Genomic DNA, 21,200 nt, shown 5'->3' with positions numbered 1-21,200 from the left:
CCATCACAAATCCTTTAGAGGATGAGCCAACCTAACTTTTGTAAGCTAAACTGGAATCACCACACAAACTAAAAAAGAGGGGTGGGGAGAAGAGGGAGGGTGAGGGAGAGACAGAGAGAGGCAGAAATTAAAACAAAAAGCAAACAAACAAAATTTATTGCTTAGCCAGAGGTGAAATGAAGAGGGGCAAATGTGTTTCACAGACTATCATTACAAGTGTCTCTGGAAATAACAAAGCCCATGACAATGGGAAGGGTCTATTCGCGTTTAGAGATGTTGGCAATAGATGCTTTAGCTGTCATGGTCAGCAAATAATTTACAAATTTCAAATATGACTTTATGTTAGAGTTAGCATACAAGAAATTACAGCTTAAAGAAAGTAATGGACATGAGACGAACAGGTTGATCAATTCTGAGGCATCTTCAATAATGGTCTTGAAATGACTGACAGTGAAATAGCAAGGGTTTGTTTGTATTCTCCAGAACCGACAGTTCTCAAATTCTGATTTGAATCTGATTCCTAATGCCTTCGAAGTAGCAAAGGATATTTTTCCCATGAAAACTCTCTGTAAATACTGACAACAGCGGTGATTCGATAACATATCACTGCCATTTAGCAGAGTGAATCCAGTAATCCAGGAGGGGCCTTTTCATCCCTAGATTGTTTAACTGCGATACTTTTGATGCACAGTATAAAAGATTTAACCGTCAGAGAGGGAAAAAAATTATAAGACTAACACAACATTTGCCTTGCAGATCATGAACATGCTCCATTTGCCAGGATCTTCTGTAACCACAGATAATTCCACATTTCCAAGGAAGCAACAAGTTTGTCAATCAATAAGAAGCAAACTTGCTAATAAGTGTGCCTATGTAGCGAATATTAAATCATGCAATGATTCATTTAATAAGCAACATCTTGGCTGTCTTCTGCCTGCTGGTCACAGTCAGACAATGAAATTACTGAGAGGAAGAGACTAGGATTGCAAGTTAGGCAGACAGCAAATGAGAGGAAAGCAGTGGGAGCAAGCCTCTGGGTCATGAGCTCTGACAGAGCCGGGTGCTGTAAAGGTAACTACAGGCACTCTTTGCATTAAGAGGGAGAACCTGAGAGGGGACTGTAGACAATCACCTCACTGGCAACCTTAATCTATGTAAACTGTTTTCAATTCAAACTGTGAAATATAAGCCTGTGTACCGAGCCCCACACACATACATACACACTTGAAGGTACCAGGTAGAAATGGAATTTTTTAAAAAAAATTAACGAACACTGTCCATGAACATTTGGAAGATATCTCATATATAGCCAGGATTATAATTAAGATTGCCTGTTTAATGTCACCTACCTTTTGTAGAATGTTTATTTTAGTCCTTTTTGGGAATCTGTCTCACTGAAGAAGGATTTAATTCAAAGATATCACATGAATAATAATTTGAGATAATATTTCAGTGCTCATTCACTTGTAGTGGAGCTTTGAGAAAAAAAACTGACCAGGGACAGCCTCCGAGATGAAAGGCGCTGGTAGGCACGGAGTGCACTCTCAGAGTTACACGTGAGGCCTGAGTGTGGGAGGATTCCCTATGGATTGCCTGAACGAAGGAATAGGAAATATGACATGGCTATGAAACAGATAGAAGCATGTCATATGTGTTTGATTAAAAAATGTACAGGTTTCATATGAGAACACTGGGGCCCACTGAAAGCTTTATTTTGATGTGTATAGAAGTAGTAGTTGGTTAGAAAAGATTGCTCAGATAAGCAACAAGATTTTGTTTTTAAGAACAAGAAGCCACTAGTATTAAGTAATTGAAAAGATAGCCCAACCATTGTTCTTTTTCTACCCTTGCAAGATGACTTTGCAAAAACTTCCATCAAGAGACAGACTCTCCACCCGAAACATACACCCTGGTCCTCTGACCAACTTGAGTCACTGGAATGTCACCATAAAGACTGTCTCAGACAGCCCCTTCTTCTGCTATGAGAATGGCCCAGGTCTGCTTGCTAGAGGGTGAGGCCAGCTCTGGAAGAAACCCAGTTGTTTCTAGTTAAGCTATCCCTGGACTGGCTTAGCACCTGAACCCCGTAATAAACGTGAAAAAGCTCAACAAAGCTCAGAACTGCATTCCTGGAAACAATCACCAGCAGACAGGAAATGAGTCCAGCTAAGATCAGCAGAGCCTCCCAGCTGACCCCAACTTGGAAGCAATAATAAGTGACGTTTGCTGCCACTGTGGTTTGCAGTTGCACCACTCTAGATCAATCCTTCCTTGATGCAATGTGAGTGAACATGAGAAAACTTCACCTCTAATTGAAAATCAAACCTAAAACCCTTGAAATGGCAAACAGACTCTGCTAACATCCTGCAAAATGCCCAGGCATTACTGAACCCATCATGATTACATGATTTACCCATATGCTACTCTGTGGAGCATTGTAGCTCCCCGTTCTTCATTACTCTCCCATTTTATATTAAAAAGTTACATTTATATCCAAAATTTCCTTTTGTTACCCCTTTAAGGCCAGACATCATTTGAAAAGAAGGTGAAGCTTCTGCTCACATTTTAACATAGTTCTTGGCACTTTGTAGGAGAACAACAATATTGCGGATGGACCTCTCCTATTCCTCCTCCTTAATAAAACAGTTTCTACTTTCAAAACTATTTCTATGCCCCTACTCCTTCGTAGGCTCATAAAGATCCATCAATCCCTTTAATTTGGTTTGCTCTGAATTATTCTACAGACACATACTCCTGATTTACTACTAAAAGAGGCTCTGTTACTTCGTAGTATGTGTAACCAGGGAAATTTCCTTAACCTTCCGTACTCCAGTATTCCAATAACAGTGATGAAAACAATGATGCATATCTCAAATAAGAGCAAATTGGATCACCCGTGCCCCACACTCAGGAAGAACTAGCAGGCCAGAGTACTCAAAAGAGAAGGCAGCATAACCTTTTTTTTTTTTTAATCTTATCTCACTTCATCTGAGGATGCATGCTTACCTCTTCTTCCCCCAACTGCATGTATCTACCAATTAATTGCTCTCAATTGTACCTGTATTGGCTTTTGAATTCTCAGTATCTAGAAATACCAAAGTTTTCCTAACATACTTATTTCTCTCCTAATAGGGTTAGAAGCACAAACCCAGCCCTTTGGTGCTCTCATTGGTTTAAGACCCACACGTACTGCTCTCTCAGACCATAGCTCTTAGATTGTAGTTTAAGAGTTCTCCCCTCCTTGTACATTTACTCCTTCCTACCCATGGCACTGCCATTTTGGCCTAGTGGATTAAACCACCACTGCCTGCAAGTTGGCATCCCATAGATGGACAGTTTGCATCCTGACTGCTTGCTTCTGACACCCCCTCCTCCCTGCATGTGTGCCTGGGAAGGCAATGGAGAAGGCCCTCGGTTCTTGGGCCCCTGAACCTGCAAGGGAGACACAGATGAGGCTCCCAGTCTCTGGCTTTACCTGGCCCAGTCTCAGCCACGTTGGCCTTGTGGGGAGCAAAGTAGCTCTCCATCTCTAGCTGTATCTCTGCCTTTCAAATTAATAGATAAATCCTTGAAAAAAGTACCACATTTAAAACCATAATATAGTTCTGTATGCTCTTACAACTGTAAATTCCCATTGTGCAAAGATAAAAAGAGTTCATTAAAATAAAATAAAGTCATAGAATGTTATTTTTTTAAAAATAGTTGACCTCAAAAATTATCAAGTAGTTCATTAGGTCATAGTTTATCCTTGTACTGGAATTCATGTTCTAACTTATAACAATTGATGGATATCAATTTAATTAAAAAGGATAAGAATATGCACACAATTCACAAGAAAACTGATGAAAGTTGAATAAGGTTTATGTTGACAGTATTGTAATAATATTAGTTTCCCAGTTTTGATAATGTGCTATGATTTTATAAGACATTATTACTAGAAGAAGATGGGAATGATACACAGAAACCTCCTGAACCATTTATTTTTGAGGTTGCTTTTGTATCTCAAGCTATTCAAATTTTTTTAAAGATTTAGGACTAAATCTTAGTTTTACTTGGCATTTTAATTCATATTTCAACTATAATTCATTTTACAAGATGAACAATGTATTATCAATGTATTATCATTAAGACTTTTCACATTAAAATTTGTTTTTATTATTGCTACCAAAGTTATGCCAGTTGCATTCATGGTTTAGATGTGGGTGAGTAATGAAAGCATAAGTGTTTCTATTTCATTGTTTCCTAGGAAAAAAAGCAAATGGAATATGGGAACCTTATTTAAAATGGAAAGGTTTGTGTCAGTTTCCTCATGAATTCAGGAGTTTTTCTGGATAACAACATGTTCCTTTAAAACAAAGCACAAAAGTATAGACTCTAAATGTAACTTATGAAAGGCAGTCATTTTATATTCCAATTTTATTCACCTTTTCTGAATAGTCACAACATTAATCTATTAGAAGATAATCTAATTAGTATATTTAAATTCCATTTATTTTATCTATCAATATGCATGTATTACACTTGTATATAATACACAATTTCCAGTTTTGCTTTAAAGAACATAGTTTTAAAAAATGAGAAGTATGATCTATAATTTCAAACAACTTAGGACAAATTCATAATTTCTAAAATAATGAACTTTTCCATTTTATTCCAAAGAAAATAAGGATATTCTAACTGATGCAGAAACTCCAGCAAAACTGTTATTCCTTTCTCCATGATTTCAGATACTCTTGAACATTGCAAATTCTACTGAGAGATAGCTATTAGTTTGAAGCAAAATTAAAATGGAGATAAGAAGTCATTTCATTTCATATCCATGTGTGCAATAGACTCCACTTTAACACCAAAAAGATACTTTCCAAATTTAATTTTCAATAAATATAACGGTTTTTCCCAGAAAATAGTCTGGGTGGGGTTTTAGAATACTGTTAGAGACAGATCAAAGCTACATTTAGGACATGTGAGTTCCATCATGGAAAACAATATAGGCCTATTAAGCCATGTGGGTGGATTTTTAAAACACAAAACATTTGCACAGCCGCTCTTAACATGATGAAACTTTTAAAAAGACAATTTCTAATGCATCTTCAAATTAGTCTAAAATAAGTAAAGCACAGGAATCCCTTCCCTTCAAATTACATGTATTTCTATACAGTCACATTCTTCCCTCCCTTCACATCACAAATGAAAAAAGTAAATGTAGTATAAAATTATACATTCTGTAACAGCATAGAAAAAAAAGTACATACATGTTTAAGGCCTTTAAATATTTATAGGATTCTCCTGTGAAACTGAAAATCACAAATGTTAAGATGACTATGAAAATCTGGACAAAGTACTGGCCTAAGAAACTGTTTGAATGAGACAACTCTGTCAATATTTAGAAACTTGAGATGATGGAAAATGAACACTTTATTCTATCAAGAGACTGAACAAACAAATACAGAAGCATTCAAACAGTCATCGGGATCGAGCAAGGTACAGTGTTTTAAAATGGGGGGGAAAAAAAAGGATAACTTAAAAAAATACGAGAAAAAATCTAAGTCGGTGATTTTCCAAGCTAAGAAATCAGAACAGCACATGCATCCCTGGAGAATTTTTAAACTAAGGCTACCTAATAACGTGACTGCTCACCACTGATTTCTGTGAAAGCAAAAAGGATTCATAAAATACTAAAGAAAAAGCCCATTACAAAAGAAAGAAAGAAAGAAAGAGAGAAAGAAGGAAAAAGAAAAACCAGAAAGGGAGAGTGCTCCAGAGGTACTAAGTATTGTGTAATGAGAATGGGAATCCGGTTCTAGCAGCTACGTATTTAACTGACAGAGAGCTGTAGTAGTGTTGTTAGCCTGGGGGAAACATGTCAACTTGTCTATACATTCTTATGTGATTGATGTATTCAGGTAATTATTACTTGCCAACAATAATTATTATCAATGGATATATATTTCCACTCCTTTAAGAAAAGCAACTTTAAGATGTTAAAACATGTAGGTTTTCAGAGCTCCAGGACCAGAGTACAAATAAAATGGTCTCTGTCTATACCATGCCAGAGGAGAAGTTTGCAAACGAAATGTCAGGAAAGCAGTTCAGTCCCATTAGCCAATCAACAGAGGAGCCAGGGACACAGCCATAACAGAAGGACAGGGCACATGGGAGGCGATTTCAGAGATGAGAAAAGCAGTCACATCTGTAGACAAGAATCCCAAAGGTGGCTGCTGTCTCAGACATTATCCTGAAAACCATAACTCTTGCCCAGCTCTGCCGATGGCAACTTCTAACTCCTTCAACGCTTTTCCAGATGGAACACAGTTCAACTGCGACGACATCTTCTTGACATAGAAGTTCATGTCGCTCTTTTTTTAAAGTCTTGGTTTCAAGCAAAGGCTAATCGTGAGTCATGAAATCCTGTGAATCCTGTGGGATAATGGACTCAGGAGCACCTCTTCTGACAGGTATAAAAATCTTCCATCAAGATCACCCCAGGAGTTAAGTTTCAATGCACATGTTCAGTATCCTCAGCCTTGAGGATCACTTGGTTTATCCCTTGGCTAATGGGTGACCTATGAAGAACAAGAAAATAAAGTCAACATTTCATAACTTCGATTTTACTGTAAAACTAAACATCGTGAGAATAGGTCATTCAAAATGTTCACGTGTTTGCTCTATCAACTGTATTTTTGAATTCCAAAAGCCCTGAATATTCAATATTCACAAAGATAAAGGATATCAGTTTTTTCTCATTATTATTTTTTCAGAATATATTATTGAAATTTTAGTCACTTTAATTACTCGAAAGTTAGAGAGACAAATACAAATTTCCTATCCACTGGTTCACATCAAGCACCTGCCACAGGACCAGGCTGGGTCAAGCTAAAATCAAATCTGGAAAACAATATGGGTTTTTCACATGGGTGGCAGGGACTGAAGTACTTGAATACGTCTACTCGCATTTAAAGAGAGATTGAGTGATTGAGTACATAAAAAACACAATAATATACTGAATTGGAGAAAGTTAGACAGAGAGGAGGAAAGAGAGAACAGTGAGGGAAAGAGGGGACAGAGGACAAATGATTTAGTTTCAGCATAGATTCACTATAAACAATTACAGCAACATAACAACTGAATTGGAGGAATGTTGCCCAATGACTACATAAAAGCAAGAGGCGTGTCCTATTGAAACACCTGAAACCCAAGATCTAAGGAATCTGTCAGTATGGGAGATGCATTCCTAGATATTCATTCCAAGTGAAATGTTGCAATTTCTTTTTTTTTGGATTGACATAAATTCAGGAGTCATTAGCTCAATTATTTATTCATCAAAGCTCTTTACAGGTAATTTTGAAGCTAGACATCATTTATTCTATCAGTTGAATAGTCCCATTCTGCAAATCTGAAATCATCCAAACCCCAAATGGTTTTAGCACCAACATGATGTCACAGGTAGAATATTCTACATCTGACCACATGTGACTGGTTGCAGTCAACACAGGCACACAAAGAAATACTATATAAAATGACATTTGGATTCTGTGTGCAATAGGATCTATGAAAAACAAGTGAATTTCACATTTATAATTGGGTTCCATCTCTAATATAATTCATTTTGTATAAACAAACATTTCAAAATTCAAAACCCAGTATACTTCAGATCCTAAGCATTTTAGATGATACTCAACCTGCAGAAAAGCAGAAGCTTACATAATAACAAATTTTTCTCCTTGCCTAAGAAGAAATGTACACGAATACAGACACTGTAAGCATTTACAAATACAAGTATATCTTCCATTTCCTCCATAACATTGTAAATATACATTCTATATTTCTATCAGCTAAAAGAATTAATGGAAAAATAAGCTTCATATATAAGTAAAAAAGAGATAGTGTAAGTAAGCACAGATTTAAACAAACTGACTTTTTATCCTACTCTAGTTTTATACAATATTTCTAGATAATCATCATACAAATATCTAGCATATTTTATACAACACAGAGCAGGTAATACATACCAGGAAGTGAAGATTCACTGCAGTAAGCATCTCTACTTCTGATTAAAAGGAGAACTCCCAGTGAAACAGCTAAATACACCTTGATAATGCTTCTAGACTATCTGCCTCTGTCTATACCTACAATGCCATGATGCACTTCAATAGTAGAATGCTACAGTTTTTTGGTTTTAAAGTATTATTTACTTTTACTAGAAAAGCAGATTCACAGGGAGAAGGAGACACAGAGTGGAATATCTTTCATCTACTGGTTCACTCCCCAATGGCCTCAATGGTGGGAGCTGAGCCAATCTGATGCCAGGAGCCAGGAGGCTCTTCTAGGTCTCCAAGTGAGCACAAGGTCCCAAGGATTTGGGCTGTCCCCAGCTGCTTTCCCAGCCCATAATTAGCAAGCTGGATTGGAAGTGGAAGAGTTGGAACAGTAGTTGGTGCCTGTGAGGGATGCTGGTGCCTACAGTGGAGGAATAGTCAATTGAGCCCTTGTGCAGGCCCCTTCCCATCCTGTAATGTATTCATTGTGTTATTAGAATAATATCTTACAAGCATTCTTTCTTTCTCTTCTTACTGCAATGATCCCCTTTTCCCAAATGTCTTTACTGTTATAATGAATGCCCATTTGTGGATGGCCTTCCTCCACTGCTCTTCCATGCGCATGAGCAGGAAGTTGTATCAGAAGTGGAGCAGCATAGTTTGAAATGGCACGCATATGATGCCATTGCAGGTGGTAGCTTTCCTGCTATTGCACAACAGTAGCCCTTGCTATGGCCTTTGTTATTCATCTCCATTTGAACTAGTATGGTAACATTGTCACATCTCCTCACTACAACTCTTCCAAGCTACTGCATGTTTTAGTATTTTTAAGGAGCAACTTCAATATCAATATACATATTCAAACACTTCAGTGGCTTCATACTGTCATCCTATGAATAGAAGTACCCGATAGCTGAATAACACAATCTTCTGATAATGTGATCCCAAACTACGCACCTAATGTACTGTTGCTGAAGAATCATACTACAGTACTATTGTGGGGGAAAATACAGAAGGAGAAAGGGGGAGGGAGAGTCTCTATGCCTACAAAACTGCATCATAAAAATGATTTTTAAAATACCAGGCTACAAAACACTTCTAACATGTAAGTATGAAAGTGGGAAATCTGTTAGGATCTAGTCATTTCAATTACTTGGTTTGGGTTCGAGTGCACGCTGTGGTTCAGCATGGAGAGTTCTGGATTTAAGCCAATGTGGACATCAGCCTTGTCACACCGGGTGACTCATGCAAACTCTCAGTTTTCTCTTACATGTACGATGGGAACACTTCTGCTCATTCTTCAGTGTTGTTGTAGAGTGCAATGGTCAAGTATTATAAAGATTAGGAAACTAGTTTCGTCAACACCGAATGATTATCAAAACAAAACTTTCAAAATGAGGCTGTTTTTAAAAGTACAAAGTTTAAACAATAAATAAATCAATAAACAAATAGCCATCCAGGAGTTTCAAAGGGAAGAGGAACACTTCCCAGACACCAAAATAAAGAAATAAATAAATAAGAGTATGACTCAAAGGAACATGAAAAGATCACACTCACAGACACTCAGAGGGCTGCATTGAAGGAATGTAAACAAACGTTAACTAATGATTTGACTCTTTCAACACAGAGTCCAAGCAAAAAGATGCATCAACACGTATCAGGATCCTCCCAGCCACCATCTACGTCCATACCCAATGGAATGGCAAAACCAAAGGTCTCTATTAATGAATCTGCAGGAAAATAGTAATGGAAATTGCCAAAACCATCTCTGTTAATACGGAACCAAATGGTCTTCCAATCAGCCTTACTCTCAGAAGGCATTAGTGTGAGGAAAGGATAGAAATTCCGTACAATATGTGGTTATAGTTTTCACTTATCCTCAGTCACATTATTTGTGTATGAATACAAAATGGAAGTATTGTCATTCACCACATCATAGAATTAGTAATTCTGTATTCTAAACTCTGAAATGGGATTATCAGTAATGAATTGTGTTAAAGGGAAACACAATTTGTCTATTGCTCAAAGTAGAAGACAGATATCCATTGTTTTATTTTAATTGTTCTGAATCATGAAAATATGTATAACAGAATTAATTCTGGATGTATCTATGTTATCACCAGTTTGAATCACATTTTATTTTAAAGACATATTTATTATTTCAAGAGTCAGAATTGTAGAGAGAGGAAGGGAGAGAATGAAAGACAGAAAGACATCCGCCACCTCATGGTTCACTCCCCAGATGGCTGCAATGGACAGTGTTGGGTCAGGTCGAAGCCAAGAGTTTCATCCAGGTCCTCCCATGTGGATGCCAGGAGCCCACACACTTGGGCCATCTTCTATTGCTTTTCCTAGACCACTAACAAGACCACTAGCAATGTTGAGAAGTAGAGAAGCTAGGACTTAAAGAGCTACTCTTGTGGGATGCTGCCATTGCAGACAGCATTTTTATCTACTATTTCACAATGCCAGCCTCCACATAGCATTTGAAAATGAAACTGTTATTGAGGGTTAACTGATAAATCTATTGATTATGACACCTGATGAAGATGCCTGCATGCCCTAACAGGGTTTGAGTTTGATTCCAGACTATAAAACCTGACACAAGACCTCCTCTAATGCAGGTGTTGTGAGAAAGCCATGATGGTTCAAGTAATTGGGTTCCTGCCATTCATTTGGGAGCCCTGCACTGAGTTCCCAAGCAACTCTACTTGCCCCAGCCTAGCCTGGGACATTGCACGCATCGGGGAGTGTTCTCTCTCTCCTCTCCCGCTCTCTTCTCTCAAATAACTGTAAAAACAATAGCACAATTAAACCTCAAATATCAACCTCTAATGGAAGGGAAATAGCATTTGCTACTATGAATGTACACTATGGGCAATAGATACAAAATACTAAATCAGGGAACGTAGTAATCCTATGATCATTATGGTTATGCCTTGAACCTCATGTGCTATAATCATTACCTCAATAAATTTGCTTTACCAATGGCAATATTTTACACAGCTGTTCTTTTCCCTGTAAATCTTATTTGTGTGTGCTGCACATCAGCAAGCTTGAGACAACTAAGCTGCTGAACACGAGCAAAACTAAAAAATAAGAATAGTAACAATAGCTTCTCTAGTGACAAGCACTGAGCTACCTTGGAAATCATCTAGCAGGCTGAAAAAGCTAATCTGTAAGCATTAAACAGAAGTATTGATTTTCTTTTATAAGTTTTATTTTACTTTAATTGATACATGGATGTGGGGGTACAGTACAATGTTTTAATGCATGTGTAAACTGCATACTGATCAAATCAAGTGCTAAATAGATATACAATAGATAGATATAGATATATAAAACCTCAAACATTCATGATTTCTGAATGACAAGACCACTCAAAGTTCTGTCATTTAGTTATTTTAAAATGTAACATCAGAGTATGTGTTTGTCCCAATCTAACATACCTATTCAGGGTCTTAATTAGGTTTCCACCAAATTCATGCTACAATCACATCTTAAGATTACTCATCTAATTTGAGAAAATAAAATTGGTTAAAAGGCATCTATTATTAAATCTTAAATTGAATGAAGTCAATTATTTTAAACTGCTTCATCTTATACTTTGAACATTATATAATTTCCTTTGCATACCTTCAAGTTAAAATACATTAGAATGCAAGAAGGAAATTTAAAACTTGATTTTGTCCCCAAGTGACAAAATTTTTAAAATCATTATATTCATAAAGTTTAAAATTCCTTTTCTCCTATTCAAGTCCTGCTGACTAGGTTATCAGTAGGAGACAGCATATTGTGGCAAGAGGCATAATGATAAATTGTCACAGCTATGTAGGCAGATTTCCTGGGTTCAAATCCCTGCCTTATCATTTTCTAAACACTATGGGGTTGAGTAAATTACTGAAACTCCCTGAGCCTTGGTCTCCACATGTGTCTTGTGTGGATGATATTATTACTGGCCCTCACACATTTGCTATTATGATTAAATCTGATAATCCCTGCAAAGTGTCTGCCCTAGTGAATGCCTTTTAAATACTAGCAGGTGGCAGCAGTGGATATTCACAAGCCAAATACAAAAGGTGATGCATGACACCTGTTGAGGGGGGTTCACCTCTTGTTTCTCTGCGTATGCTCATGGTGACACCATGTCCTGTATGGTTTAGTGGTATTTCTTACAGACATTTCTTCTTTTAAACTTATTAATAATAATAGTCCTATAAAGAACGGAGCCCCACTCTTTTGGCTGGCTTTGAGACTACAATCTTCTCAGAAAAGGCCATAGAGCGTAGTGGTGACAAAGATTACGTTTGGGCATCCTGCTGCTCAAGTTCAGAGCTCAGTTTTGCTGAACACCATGTGCTTTTGGGTAAAAAAAATTGATGAGTCTAAATCATAGAGTTATGTGAGTTAACAAGTAAATGAATTAGTGGGTCAAGTACTTGGAACAGTGCAAGGCACTTAATGAGCATGCCACTTGTTAACTATTAGTATTCAGCTATGTGCGCATTTTTAGATGACTAAATGCATTTAAATGTACAAGTTTATCATTGATTATGTCTGAGCAAATGTTACTTGTTTTCTCAGACCCATAATTCAATTCTTTCTGATAGACCAGCTGCCATCAGACTCTTCGCACTGTGCTTTGTCTGGGCTGAAAACAAAAATTAATATGGTACAGTCAGAACCAATCCAAATGCAGATTTTAAAATTCCCATATGCTTCATTGATGGGTCCACTGATAGTTTTCCTTTATTTCAGTTCTACTCCATACCCCAGATAGGTTTTGAATCTCAGTTTTGCAATTAGCCAGCCTATGCAAATTTGTGAAATGGCTGCCAAGTACAGCATCAATGTAAACCTTGTATTAATTCATTCCCAATACTGTTATTAATATCTTGTTATGAGGAACTACTGAGTGTTATAATCCTGTGAATTTAAAATGAGTTACACAGACACAACAGAGAAGACAATGCATTATGAACATTAAAGTGAATTTCATTTAAAGATAGTTAAGATTTCACTAAAATGTTATTAGAAGAACATTCACATTTGGACTGATACATGTTTGTTATTTAGACATCTGAAAAGCTAGAAAATGTAAGAACATTTCTGTGGTGTTACAGCTTTAAATTCACCACACGGCTACATTTTAATATGGCTATTTTAATAACATAATAAATACATACAATTTAATATAAACATTCCAATAAATTCATTCAATAATAGAAAAAGGAAGAACATAATATTTACATAATCCTTAGTATTGATTTGAATGAACCTATCCTTTCTTGGAAAATAACTAGTACTTTATCCCAAATATATTTTCTTAATGTAGCTCTTTAAAGCATATGAATTAAGCTCTTGCTTCACTTTTTGTGTACTAAATATGCAATTAAAACATCATTACACTGCAGTAGCAGGTTTTCTCACTTAAGCAAAAGAAAAGTTGCCATAAGTGCTCATAAATGTACTTGTTTCATCGTAGAGCACTTTATAGAATGAGGTACTACAGAAGGAAAGATACCTATCTCTCAGGGCTGTTCCTGCACGAGCAAACCGGCCATATCATATTCAGGTCTGGAAGTGAGGCAAAGTCTACAATAACGCATGAAACATCTGTATAAATACCAACATTAGACATTTATTTTGGACTCAAGCCTCTATTTTACTTTCATGTTGACGAAGGTGATTTCTATGTCCCCTGAAATTCACTATATTCTTAACAGTTCAATTTTCTCTTCAAAGAACTTCCTGTTCCAGATTAACCTGAACAGACATTTTAATACTCAAGATGCTAAAGAACTCTCTCGCTAAATCAGCCAGTGTCAGTATGTGCATTGAATGACCTTGAGCTATTTTCAGTGTTCTGTTGGATTAAAACTTGAAAACTTTAATAGTCTTGGATGAGTCAAAGAACATTGCTTTAAACAATATATAGTATTTCTGGATATGTAGGTGTAATTCAGTGTGAGTCTCAATATGGACATAGAAAGTGGATAGATTGCCTTGACATGGCATGTAACCCCTCTTGACTTCTGGAGGAAACCCAAGCATCACATGCAAGCAAGCAGTGGAGCACAGTTATTCTGATAGGCAGGAGCTCAGGGTTTACACGGGTGTAATTAGCTGCTGATTTTAGGGCTTTATCTCTAGCATTTTCATTCATCAAGGAAGTTGGCTAGACTCAATGAGTTTCTAATAATTCCTTAGTCCATAACCACTATCATTTTGCTTAAGAAGCACCTCTTCCAAATGGGAGAAAACTTGGTTCTAATCACCCAAATTCATCAGGGGCATGATCACTACATTCATGACTTTAAGCATTCTTAGAGGCGGAAGTATGACATTAGAATGCGGAGCTGGTGAGCTCTATACAAACACAACATCTGTCAACGGATTTGGCTTCTTGTGCTGTGCAAATGAAGATCTGGCCTGGAAATTAATCTTTTCAACAGATGGACCTTCACTATTCCCTGGAACTCTGAAGGTGTACCATGCACCTGCCATGAACTTCTCTATGTGAATCATGGAAGCAGACAACAGTTTGCGTTGCCATTTGTTCAATTCATCCACTCAGAAGCACATCAACTAATCCTCCTTGGATGACATTCACTGCTACGAAAACAATGCATGCAATGGTTCTCTTTGGGTAGCTATTAAATCCCTTCATGAGTCTGTTAACATAACATGCCTCCTTTCCTCAGCTGCCCTGCACAAATTCTATTTACTGCACGAGGAAAATTTCAAAAAATAATTTTCAGTATATATACATATATATAGTGTTTATATTTTATAGTGTAATTTCTCACTATGTATGTATGTATGTAAATATGTGCACATACATACAGTGAAAGACAACAACATATAAAGTGGTGCATGGGTTAAGACACTGCTTGAGATGCTGGCATTCAAGTGCACTGTTGGAGTTTCACTCCTTTACTTCTGAGTCTATATTTTTCCATAAAATTAAGTTGAAAGGTTAACATTTTATGTGTGGCTGTTCTTAAACTCTTCTGAAACTGCAAACCTGAAGTCCATTTTTTGAAAGAGGACAACATAGATAGCCATGTCTGACATGTTTTACTTCTTTTAGTTCTTTTCCCTTATTCTCTGGGTTTCTCTAGTGATAATAAGCACAATTCAGTAGTCTCAAATTTCCAAAGTTGATCAAAATATGAATCTTTAATTCTAGCTATTTGCAATTTCTTAGATGCAAGTATGACACAGCATTCATCATGAGACAATTTAATATATAATGAAGGTACAATGTAGTGTACATCTCTTCTTACAAAACAAAGATACACTCCTGATAAAACTGCTGAATGTATCTTGACAATAGGATGCTGGACTTTCTTTCATTGTCCATGCCAACAATGTCAGGATACACTTCAATAGCAGAATAATGGACTTATGACTGACTGTGAAGAACTATACTATCATAATGATATGGGGGAAATCTGGAGTGGTGGGGAGATTTAGGGAAAGAATAAGGGAAATCCCAGAGTCTATGGAACTGTATCATGGAATATATTATATATATATAATGAATGAAGCATTAAACCAGAACTCAGTTTACCTTTGGTTTATGGAGATTAAATGAAAGACTGATGGCTTAGTACTTACACTAATTTCAAAATAAGTGAGTTGTACTCTGATCAAGATCCAATAATATTTTTTGACATTTTGTACAATGCATCTCTGCTTGAGAAAGTAAAACAGAAAAGCTGTTGCTTGTGATATTTTGTTTATTCTAACTCTATTTTGGGAAAACACTAGATATGGCAATATAAAAGTGTATTAATCACATATCCGTTCAAAGCAGGATACCTCTCCCCACTTTTCACAAAAATTATGCTTTTCTTTATTGACCCCTGAAACAGTCCTTTGCTCTCTGATTCCTATCACTGTATCAAGTTCATTAGCTCCCCCTTAAATCAAAGCCCCACAGAATATTATTGGTAACTGTAAGAAAGATTAGGTCATAAATTCTGTTAAGAATGGTATTGTTAACAATAAGAAAGACTAGTTCGCAAATTCTGTTAACATGGGGTACACACCTGCTGCTCTGTGAGAAATAAACCAGGATTTTGCAGCTGGTTTTGAATCTGTACTTCTTAACGAAACCTCTGTCCCTTCCTTAGAATGGGATCAACACTAGGATTCACCACAACTATTGCTCCAATGTGAAGCCAGATAGGTTTTGAATGTGAGAAAATCAATGACTGTCAGCAGGCACAGCAGAAACCTTCTCTTTCTGAGTCTCCTTTCAAACTTGCAGAGTATTACACGTTTGCCTAAGAAACAAACACATGTCAGGTTCTCCACTGTGTAACAGATTATCACAGGATGCAAGCCTGGGAGAAAAGGAACATTTCAACAAGCATGAAGAGAAGAGAGAACAAGGACTACCTATGCCTCTACAAAAAGCTCACAACCTTCGTAGCTTTATATTGATTCCAGAGAATGAGAAATCCTTAGTGTACTGCTTTTTAATTTTTGAAAAAAATTAACAATTAATGGAACCAAAATACATCTTTTATGTTAAGTCAAAACAAGAGTAATAAACATTTCTTGTGGATATTTTGAGAAGCATGTTGAATAAACCCAAGGGAAAAAATCATTAAAATTAAGATGAAATTCACAGAAATCAACAGAGTGCTTTTATCCTAAAAGTGTAAACAAATTTTAGAAAGTTTATTCAATTAGAATTTAAATATTTAATATTTGCAATCTTAATCATTGATAGGTTGCTTGACCATCCATGCTGGTAAGTAATGTATAATTTGGTAGGACATGATCTTGAATTGTATATATTTTTAAGGCTGTTACATGGGAGTATATCTTTTGAACAAAGTATGGATCTGGTCACCCACAGCATTCATTCTTCAAGTCAACTTTGTTGTTCCTACTTATCATCAATTGTGTAATCCTCATTAACTCTCTCCATTGGTCCAGGACATTTTTCAGGCTTGATTTAAGACATTTTATAAAGATGAACTTTCAAAAGTTCTCTTGATTCCCCCAAATTACTTCCCATGTATCAAAACATAATTTTGAACTTTAAATATTTGGGTAATTTTAATATTTTAGCAATATTAGTAACAAAATATATGTTTACAAGCCATGAGGAAGTGATATTTGTAATTTAGAAGCAGATCAACAGGGATTTTGATAGTGCAAACCAAAAGAAAACCAAAATACTGCCTACATAAACTTAAGTGATTAGGATAGTTCAAACCATCCTAACAGCAGAGGAAAGATCACATCTTAAGATAAAGTGATATTTCCATATTCTTGGAAAGATTTCACATTTTTAAACAATAACAATAATTCTCTCTTCCCATCATTCCCAATTTTGAATATGTGTTATTAAAATGATGGTTCAAACTGGAGTTGAAATTTTATGTTCTGCTCACCAAGTCTAATTGACTTTGTCCTGATATCAGAGCCAAGACAGCCTTGAAGTGGGTCAGTGTCAAGATATGCACTGGACATATATACTAAGATAAAGGATAGAATTTAAGAAAAAATTGAGGAGCTTCATAACTTAGACAATCCAATAAATACAATTGAAATAATCTAATCATGCATTTCCAGGTTTCCATTTTGTTTATATTGTTCAACAACTTGGTAACATTTCTGAAAGATGTTTTTTTTAACATATCCTCATTAAAATTTGGAGGATAACGTAATACTTTCCATATGTTACCTTCTAGTAACTTTTTAGTCATCTTTCAAATCTGTTGCCTTCTCTTTATCTTATACTCTCTTAATTAATGCTGTTATTCTCTCCGGTTTGCACAATTGCAATAGCTCCCTGACTTGTATGGTTCCTGGAGATTTCTCTTCCACTTTGCTGCAATTATTCTGAGAACAGAGATCTACAATAACTTCTATTCTGGAACAAATCTGTACTCCTACTCATGATCTATTAAGTTCTTCCAGGTTCACATGCCCGTTTTCCCAAAACCTCCACACAATGAACATGGACATGTTCTCAGCTCTGGTCATGCCTGTTTAATATTCCTAGGACTTGATATGCTTGTTTGTACATCTTTATCATTGCATTCATTTCAATTTCCTTTAAATACATTTACTTCAAAGCCCAAAGGAATATTAGTTGCCACTTTATAATTCACCAGACAGCACTTTATCGATGAGATGCATTTCATGACATAATTATTTACCTGCTTGCTTCTATTACTAACCACAAAGTAATATAAATAATATTAGCAGAAATAAGCAGTGCTTTAAGGTGCATTCGTTGTGTACTATTTAAAAAGTGAAGCAGTAGACAAGGATGGATAGGTAACCTAGACAAAAGGGTGAGTGAATGGGTGAATAAATGAATATGAGAACAAGTAATTAAAAATCTCAAAAGAAGGAAATTGAGAAATACTAATTGGATTTTCTGTAAACGCGAGGGATATGATTAGGTTGCCCAAATGGTTAATACTTCCACTTCTAATTTTTCTAGGAATACTCCCAGGATTATGTGGTGTCAGCATTTGAAATTAGATATTTATGGATCCCAACTTCACCTTCATATTTACATCTCAGATATTTAAATCTCTTCTGACTTAGAAAAGGTCAGAATTTTAAAACAAAATTAATTTATGAAGATAATAATTCAATAATATAATAGCAGTTGGGTATGCTTTAATGGATAAATCACTTGGAATGTGGAAAATACCCAAATGGATATATGACACATGAGGATGGCATATCAATTACAATATTGGTATTAAATTATCCCAAATGTTTAGAAATGTACACTTCTGCAGCATAATTTCCATACTGCCACTTAACAAGTCAGGATATGTTTTTCATAGGTGACAATTTTTCCAAACTTAAGAATAGCATGCTCACTTGACACTAGACATGGTGGTACAAATGAATTAGCATCAAATTTCCTGTAATTATTGCCAGTAAACAAAGACTACAATGATTGATTCTCTGCCACCACCACCCCTCGCTCCATCCCACATGTCCATGCACACACATACATCCACACTTTGAAGCAGATAATCAAGATCTACAATTCAGGCTATCCGACCTCCCTTACCTTTGCCCCCCTCTAACATTTAAAAAGCCACCTGGGACTTTTCGGAAGCAGAAGTTATTACTGCATTAACTGTAGTGTTAAAAACATAAACAGTGCAATAATAACTTCTGCTTCCAAAAAGTCCCAGGTGGCTTTTGGTCTAGAGTACAATCTCAGCAAGACTGGATCATTTGTTCCTCACAGAAATCTGCAACTGTGACATGTCACCCTCCCTTCTTCCATCTCTCAGGTCACAGTTGCTGGCATCAGGAGACAACGTAGCTCACACGTGAGTTCTCTTGTCAAATGTTCAGAATCGTTCTGTGAGAGCGTTACTACTTACCACTTACCGGGTTTATTGAGATTTCTCTGTCACTAATTACAATTATCCTCATTCCACAGAAAACTGAACCTCAGATAAATTAAATGAGCTTTCTCAAAGAACCTGTAAATTGTGAGTCGTTGGGTAATGGAATCTCCATTTGGGGGGCTTTAAATCCGGTAAAACATGTACTAGGTTTCAAATTCTTCCATTCCTTCAACTGATACTTATCAAGCACATACTAAATGAAAGGCGATCTCCTATGTATAAAATTAAAAAGGGAAAAAATCACTGTCCCTGTGGAATCAATTCCCTAGAAGGACAGACAAACAACATGGACATAAGACAAATGTCCCAGTTTTAGGCAATTCCAAGAGAAAATAAAGTCAAGGAGTATAAGGGGATTTTTGAGGAATAGATGTGCAATTTTGGTTGGCACAGTCAGGGAAAACATCCCGAGGAAGGGAAGCTTCAGTGAAAGCTGACAAAGAGGAGAGTCAATCAGACCAATAGCTGGGGACGGGCATTTTGGAAAGAGGCATCAGCACTTGCAAACTCACTTGTTGTGAGTTTGGCAAATTAAGGCATCTCTTGGGGCTGAGGACTTACATTGTGGCACAGCAAGCTCAGTCCCTGTTTACAATGCCAGCGTCTCCCACCGGAGTATATGGTGGATTCCTGGTAGCTGTACTTGCTATGTTGCAGGGCAGCAAAAGTGCTTGGACTCCTGCTACCCATGTGGGAGACCGAGATGCAACTCCAGGACCCTGGGCCAGAACTGGCCCTTATGGTCATTTTGGGAAGTGAAACAAAGGATTGGAAAATAGATGTAACTCTGCTTTTCAAATAAATAAATACATCTTTAAAAACAAAAGGGCACAACATGGTAGCCTAGCAGCTAAAGTCCCACATGGGTGTCCGTTCTATCCTGACAGCCCCACTTTCCATCCAACTTTCTGCTTCTAGCCTGGAAAAGCAGTAGAGGACAGCCCAAAGCCTTGGAACCCTGCACCCATGTGGGAGACCTGAAAGAACTCTGGGCTCCTGCCTTTAGATCAGCGCAGCTTCGGCCGTTTCATTCACTTGGGGAGTGAATCATCAGAAGGAAGATCTACTTCTCTGTCTCTCCTCCTGTCTCTATATCTGATTTTCCAATAAAAAATAAAATAAATCTTTAAAAAAATAAAAAGTATCAACACTGTGTAGCAACAATAAGAGGTGAGTAATCAGAGATGAAGTCACTGAGCTTTGTTTACGCATTCAGATGCTTATCCAGCAAATGTTATTGTAATTCTATGTTATCCATTGAGGATAAACATTAGGCAAATTGTATAGTATTCTTATTCTCATGGATTAAAACAAAATGGAAATGCAAAGAAGTTATTAGTAACACACCTGGATTCGTTATTTCCTCCCTCAAAAGGCCTCATTTCCAGATTCTGGACTGGACAGAGCTTAGAAAAAAAGCAACTTCTTTTCATAAGCCCTGAAAGCTTCAATTCTTTCTGTTTAGACAGAGAAGGTGCTTACTGTATTAAAGACAGAAAAGATGGTAGGAATGAGTGAATGGTTATGTATGTATTTTGGGAGGTAATGAAGAAAGGCAATACAAACTTTGCTTTCCTAGTAAATATATTTAGCATTTGATGGGAAACAATTTCTGAATGTATAGCTTATATTCACCTAAAATCTAGCTAGAGTTAAGTTTTCCCCTATAGAAAATTAATTAGAGAAAGAAAACCTCTCAACCCTTCCTTCCACAGTGTGGCATTTGATGCATCCGGTGCACAGAGAGGCT

At 36.6% G+C, this 21,200-nt stretch overlaps 1 protein-coding gene across 1 annotated transcript in view; it reads right to left on the bottom strand.

Annotated features, from left to right (window-relative positions):
• Positions 1–5,221: 5,221 nt before the first annotated feature.
• Positions 5,222–21,200, bottom strand: part of TAFA2 (TAFA chemokine like family member 2) — a 372,060-nt gene continuing 356,081 nt past the window's right edge. Inside the window, exon 5 of the mRNA XM_040982710.1 lies at positions 5,222–6,563. Within this exon, the coding sequence (XP_040838644.1) occupies positions 6,552–6,563 (12 nt within the window). The 3' untranslated portion in view covers positions 5,222–6,551. The remainder of the gene's footprint in view (positions 6,564–21,200) is intronic.

Source organism: Ochotona curzoniae, unplaced genomic scaffold (assembly GCF_017591425.1).
Source record: "Ochotona curzoniae isolate NIBS_2020 unplaced genomic scaffold, NIBS_Ocur_1.0 contig_1014, whole genome shotgun sequence".
NCBI classification, from domain to species: domain Eukaryota; kingdom Metazoa; phylum Chordata; class Mammalia; order Lagomorpha; family Ochotonidae; genus Ochotona; species Ochotona curzoniae.
The sequence above is the reverse complement of the archived record's forward strand: the minus strand, read 5'-3'. Positions and strand labels throughout refer to the sequence as shown.